This window comes from Neodiprion virginianus, chromosome 6 (assembly GCF_021901495.1).
Source record: "Neodiprion virginianus isolate iyNeoVirg1 chromosome 6, iyNeoVirg1.1, whole genome shotgun sequence".
NCBI lineage: Eukaryota > Metazoa > Arthropoda > Insecta > Hymenoptera > Diprionidae > Neodiprion > Neodiprion virginianus.
In genome coordinates, this window is record NC_060882.1 from 6571566 (window position 1) to 6577924 (window position 6359).

Sequence of the window (6359 nt, forward strand, 5' to 3'; positions counted from 1 at the left end):
GTCTACGGTACAACAGCTGATCTGATGGCGTTTGTTTTGCGTTTTAAAAGGAAATGACCCTCTGACATGAGGAAGTCGTATGGAGCAAGAGAGCTTGAAACATCGTCAGGGAATTAAAAAATCGCTGCTGTCACTGGCCGTGTTGAGCAGTATCACAGCAGAATAACATGGCTGCAAATCGAGGAGTAATTAGCCTAAGGTTTAATCAAGACCAAGGTGCGTATTGCCATTGTTTATCGCGAGAATAACAAAGAGTTTTTACTTTGCATCCCCGTTCTTCATCTGCAAAAATCTTCAGGATGTTTTACCTGCTGCATGGAAACCGGGATGAGGGTCTATAATGTAGAACCACTTGTGGAAAAAGCTCATTTTGACAACGAGCTGATGGGAAGTATCGGAATGGGTGAAATGCTATGGAGAACAAATATTGTAGCAGTTGTCGGTGGTGGAACTAGGCCCAAATTTGCAGACAATACAGTTCTCATCTATGATGATTTGGCCAAAAAATTTGTCCTTGAGATAACTTTCACCAGTACAGTTAAAGCAGTCAGATTAAGGAGGGACAAGTAAACAAAATTCCGTCTTCAATCTGTCCCTGAACTAATTCACTTTAGGTTTTGCAGTTGTTTACTCAGTTTTATCTTCACAGGCTGATTGTTGCACTGCAACGGGAAATTCATGTATTCTCATTCCCTGCACCAACCAGAAGGCTGCTGACTTTAGAAACTAGGGAAAATCCCAAGGGTTTGGTTGAGGTTGCAACGCTTGCCACAGCTCAAAAACAACTGCTTGTTTTCCCTGGGCACAAGTTGGGCAGCGTTCATCTAGTCGATTTAGCTGCTACTGACGCAGGAAGTTCTAGTACACCGGCAACTCTCGTTGCTCACCAGGTAAAAATCACCAAGTAATTAGAATTAACATATTTATCTTAAGGCATAGTTATGCCTCGTAACAGTAAAGTAAACTTGATATGTTTACAACCTGTATTTGCTGGTATTGGTACATAGGATTGGCAGCAAGTAGCTTCTAAATCTTTCGAACAATTCTTGGAATCATAATTTTACTTGCACTTATCGTAGTATCTTTAAATGAATAATAATTGGAAATGACAACAGGGTGCTCTTGCCTGCTTGGCAGTAAATGCTAGTGGTACAATGATAGCAACAGCTTCGGAGCAAGGTACCCTCGTCAGAGTTTGGGACAGTGTTCGCAGACATCTCTTGGTCGCATTGAGGAGAGGTGCGGATCCTGCTACTCTGTATTGGTAAAGCATTAAAAGAGTATTTTAGTCATACATATTTACACTAAAGAATATTCCATTCAGAAGAATAAATCTTAATAACAGCAAAATTGCCATTTTTTCAGTATAAACTTCAGCAGGGATTCTGAATTCTTGTGCGTATCAAGTGACAAGGGGACTGTGCATATATTTGCGTTGAAGGACACGCACCTGAACCGCAGATCAACGTATGTAGTTATCTATTTGCTATAATAGTAGGCCAGTCATAAAATTTTGATCACTTGAACTATAATCTAAAATCTAAAATTTCCCTTGAAAAATTATTTCCCGCATCAAATGCTTTGTAAGGTGATATTCCTTTTAATACTTTACTTGTAAGTTTCAATATCTTGTCAGCGCTGTTGATTATTGAAAACTTTTTTTTTAGCTTCTCGAGCATCGGTTTCTTAGGCAATTATGTAGAAAGTCAATGGGCACTAGCTACGTTTACAGTCCCACCTGAGTGTGCTTGTGTCTGTGCATTTGGCTCTCGAAGTTCCGTAATTGGTAATTATTTTATAAAGTAGAATCTATTTGTCAAATGTTTAAATAAACCTAATCACTTTTACTGGTTACAGCTGTGTGCTTGGATGGTACCTTTCACAAATACGTTTTCACATCCGATGGTAACTGCAATCGAGAAGCGTTTGATGTTTTTCTGGATGTCTGTGATGACGATTTTTAATTATCAACTCACCTACTTACATAACATGTACATACATTTTAACTACTATAAATATAAGAATTATTTTCACGCTCTAATATGCGCACATCATTCAAAACATTCGTAAACTGGTGGAATTCATGTGTAGACAAAGCACACTTTTTCGTCTCTTTTTGCATTCCATGGTATATCAGATGGTTCTATGGTTATTTCGTTTTCAGTTGAGGAAGTATCGCTTCTCGATTTTTCTCTGAAAAGGTAAAAAAAAAATTGTTTAATGTATATTTTAACACATCGTTACTCTATAGAGATGTAAACTCACTATACGGTTCTGGATTAATCATTGGAGATATCAATGCAGGATAAACAGCCATAGCTAGCAATCCTACAAATCCGGTTATAAAAACTACGTACGACTTGCCTGTCAGTCTAACCATTTTGTCTGACACAAATTTAACATTGATCCTAATGCTAGAGAATCTTTTAGGTTATGTTGCTCGAATGTAGCATACTTCGCGATGATACTTTGAAATTATCAACGCCTCACTGAGGCCAAGTTAAGAACTATGAAGTCAGTGTGTCTATATATATATACATACTTATACTTTAGACAGTGGACGGCGAACAAAATAGGAGCTGTTTCGTCTTGGGCTGTCGTCTGCTCAAAGTTGTATTTAATCGCTGTAAGACGGTAGAATTCTATTATTTAAAAATCCAGGATAAAAATATTGAGCATTAGCGCCGAGGTCAAAATATTACGACGTAATTCAGAGACGAAAATCAGGATTCGATGGTTTCGGTTTTAATTTATAGGTTATGTCTGTGATGCTAGTATCCTCAGACTCTTTCTACGTAGTAAATTACCCTGAACTCTATCCCTGAAAGATATTTCATTCGATACCAACTAATTTCTTGTGACTCAAATTTCTCAAAATCCGTAGCTTGCATAATGCAGGGGCTCAGGATGTGCACTCGGTGGCTTGGTGCAGCCACAAGATCAATCAATAAACAAATCATTCTACTTGATGTTAGTAGAATAACTGGCGCATCATTTCCCAATGATTTTCATACAACTGCAGCAAAGGCTGATGATTCATTCAAAATTCCGCACTGGCTACAGTATAACAAAAAGATCTACCCCCCTCAAGCTCTCGACGAAGAACCGAGAAAAGCAGTGAGTACGAATGGATAATCAATCAAAAACTAGCTTGTAGTACCAGCTTTCAATGATTTACGCTCTTCTATTTTCTTTGTATTATTTTTGTTTCCAATCTAGTTTGTTTGCCACATGAAGTCAAACATCAAGTACCCTCCTAAAAAAATGTGGTACGTAGCTGTACTTGTTAGGGGAATGACAGTTGATGAGGCTGTAAAGCAATTGAGTTTCGTTTTGAAAAAAGGAGCTGCAGCTGCAAAGGAAACTATTCTTGAAGCACAGCAGATGGCTGTGGAACAACACAATGTTGAATTCAAAAGTAATCTGTGGGTTGGTGAGTATTTATGGAATATGCCTAATACTGCACTAGAAGGTACTGATTGACAAAACCTTTGAAAAGCAAGGTTACTAGTTCACTTCATTTTCAATGAAGTTACGTGTATAGAAATTTCTAATTATATACTATAAATTTTTTTCAGCTGAATCCTTTGTTGGCAAAGGTATGGTGTACAAGGGTCTTCGAAGACATGCCAAAGGGCGTCCAGGTATGGTACACTACAGGTACTGTCATTATTACGTTAGATTGGAAGAGGGAAAACCACCTGAAAATTATTATCTTCCGGCACCCAAAAGCAAGCAAGAAATGCTCGATGACTGGCTAACACAAATGAGACAGCGCAAGATCACGTCGTCTCTATGAATTCAAACGCAAATTTATCATCAATCAGTATAGAACCTATGTAATTCGTAATAATAAAGAAAATTTCTTTACACTGATACAACAGCTTTGTAATGTTTTGGTAGCTAAGAACTCACTTCAATAATATTCTTTTCATTTACTTTATGACTTGTAAAGGCAGATAATCAGATTGACAAAGAACTGGATTTAGAGTTTTGTTTATTTAAAGTGACACAATCATGTTGATCCATAGAAATCGATGGCCAAGATTGATGCTCCAGTTTACAGCTTCAACTTTGTTCTCCTCCAATGACGCCTCTTTGCATTGTATCTGTAATCAGAAACATGTTTACAAGTCACAATTATGTGTGTGTTGAGTTCCTAGTAACTACTTTATCCAAACATTTGGGTAAAGATCGTCGAATACAAGTTACAACAACTTAAGAAACTGTGAGTGTTGCATTAGCTAACGAAAATTACAATTACAAACGCATTGTTTGCACTCAATGATAACATGTATCACATGATCATAAAAGGGAGAATTTGCGGAACAGTATTTCAAACGGTCACATTGGTGACACGTATATCCATTAACGGATAGACAAATAAAATCATATTTGAAATATATTAGAATTGACATGCGCACACATGTATGGCGGAAATTGAAGTTGTATTCTAACCACAAAACGTTGAACGAGAAAACTGTCAACTCAAGTTGCCCCAATGTTTAACATCAGATTAGGAGTCAATTTGGAATATAATTAGATACGTATAACTTTGAGGAAATACGTGGGCATTAAGCTTAACTGCTAAGATGAAAATTGACTCACCGAATTGTGTTGCCTGTTCGCATTCTGACCCATTGCGGAATGGGCCGGTTCTGCTTCAATTTTTTAGCAAGCTTTCGCTTGACGATAAAGGTTTTGTGTGCCGACTGAAACATAAAAAACACTCTGTTAAACACTTGGCAATACAACTAGAATACACTTGACATATTAAAACGCGGGATGTCACGGTATCATTACGATTTTCTTCACGGAGAAAATAACCTACCATGTTGTCAGTACCTCCAACAAAACGCAAAACGGAAGAGCATTGAGCAAAATGGACGCAAGCAGGTTCACAGCTCGCAGCGCCGTTCTTTCGTTACCTACGCTAGTCAAATGTATTGTCATTTTGTAATTTACACCAACTACGATAATTTTCGCGATGTAAGAAAAATCATTAATTAATCAAATAAAATCTGAAGATGTATTATTTTTTAGGACTCGTTCGATTAAAAAATAATTAGTTGCTCGATTTACCATTTCTCCGTTCATTTCAACCTTACCAACACGAAACTAAGCATGTTTGAAAACTTAGCATCGAAACCAAGGTGCCATATATTCAAACCTAGAAACAGCGCTGAGCAATTCTTTTTTAGCAAACCAAAATTTCATCCCGTGAAACAAAGTCAATTCGATAGTTATATCGTGAAATGCTGGATTGTACTATCCGACTAGTGCAGCCGCGGACGGCTATTGACGGAACTTATTGCATTGTTTCTCATTGTCACTTTAGAAAGTAAGAAATTTTCGAGAATAGAACAAAAAATCTCGCTTCCTGAGTCCCGATAAGTATGTATTCCAGTTATTTTGCCTGATCTTTTGTAAAATACGTTGAGTATGACGATGCAACTGATTATTTGCCACCGACATGTGATGCATTTTTTATTTTGTTTAGCGGAAGTGTGCAGCGTTGCGGGTTAACTTAAATTAGGGGTTTCATCTGCAGGTGATTGACCTTTGACATCACTATTGTTTCCAATTCGGAATCTAATATTCGATAAAAGATTGCGCAATATGCAGTTATTGAATGTTTTGTCGAGTTATTTTGCATATAGAACTAATTCGATTTTGCTTAATAAACCATCCTCAGTAAACAAAATATAAATAATCAAAAACAGTATTCGTATGATTGGTGACGTAGCACAAAATTATTCCATATGAATAACTGCATAACTTTCGTCAGAATGTAAGTAAATTCGGACTTTTCAAAGATATGAAAAAAGGTGAGAAATACCGAAATTGGAAGAAAAAATAACGGTGAATGCGAATTTAAAATTTCAGTAGAAGTCAAGCAAACATTTTGACAAAACTGAATGTAATTTCCAGGATAATTATTCAAAGAGATGATAATGATATATTTCGGATATTGCAGAAATCAATGACTCTGCACTGATTGTGAGTTTATCTTAACCCTGACAGCCAATGAGGGTAAAATTTCCCTCTCAAAAAGCTTGTACTCTTGGAGCTGCGTAAGGATTGAAGCCCTTCAACGTTTATTCTCATTTCTTTGGTTCAACTTAGTTACTTTCATAATACAACAATTTTATGCACAATTGTTTGAACTTTAATTAGAAAAAAAAATTCCTTACTAGCTTTATTAGAAGCCGAGTTAAATGAAGTTAATTTCCACTGGATATTTTTTACGCTCATTGCCACGAGAGGCTCATTGCTACGGTTTGGATGTTTGCTTGCCAGGGGTTAAAACTCTTTGACCGTTCGGGATTAACGGCTGTATTCAAGAGTGGATATTCCAG

At 36.9% G+C, this 6359-nt stretch overlaps 3 protein-coding genes across 4 annotated transcripts; 2 read left to right on the forward strand and 1 right to left on the reverse strand.

Annotated features, from left to right (window-relative positions):
- Window positions 1-8: 8 nt before the first annotated feature.
- Window positions 9-3041, forward strand: LOC124308244 (WD repeat domain phosphoinositide-interacting protein 4-like). 2 transcript variants are annotated; one of them, XM_046770790.1, is made up of 8 exons: window positions 9-216; window positions 299-566; window positions 650-890; window positions 1116-1264; window positions 1366-1467; window positions 1668-1786; window positions 1858-1991; window positions 2885-3041. In XM_046770790.1, exons 1-7 carry the CDS (start codon window positions 168-170, stop codon window positions 1962-1964), a joined length of 1035 nt encoding a protein of 344 aa, XP_046626746.1. In that variant the 5' UTR covers window positions 9-167; the 3' UTR covers window positions 1965-1991; window positions 2885-3041. The 2 variants fall into 2 exon arrangements, with proteins under 2 accessions (XP_046626746.1, XP_046626745.1); XM_046770789.1 differs by lacking the exon at window positions 2885-3041 and having other exon boundaries at window positions 1858-2335.
- Window positions 2548-3876, forward strand: LOC124308245 (39S ribosomal protein L22, mitochondrial). Its single transcript, XM_046770791.1, has 4 exons — window positions 2548-2798; window positions 2899-3117; window positions 3220-3433; window positions 3579-3876. The coding sequence occupies exons 1-4, from the start codon at window positions 2760-2762 to the stop codon at window positions 3797-3799; spliced, it is 693 nt and encodes a 230-aa protein (XP_046626747.1). The 5' UTR covers window positions 2548-2759; the 3' UTR covers window positions 3800-3876.
- Window positions 3877-3980: 104 nt separating this feature from the next.
- LOC124308246 (60S ribosomal protein L39) lies at window positions 3981-4891 on the reverse strand. The gene is made up of 3 exons (XM_046770793.1): window positions 4832-4891; window positions 4609-4712; window positions 3981-4109 (listed from the first exon to the last, which is right to left on the reverse strand). The coding sequence occupies exons 1-3, from the start codon at window positions 4832-4834 to the stop codon at window positions 4061-4063; spliced, it is 156 nt and encodes a 51-aa protein (XP_046626749.1). The 5' UTR covers window positions 4835-4891; the 3' UTR covers window positions 3981-4060.
- Between the last annotated feature and the right edge of the window lie 1468 nt (window positions 4892-6359).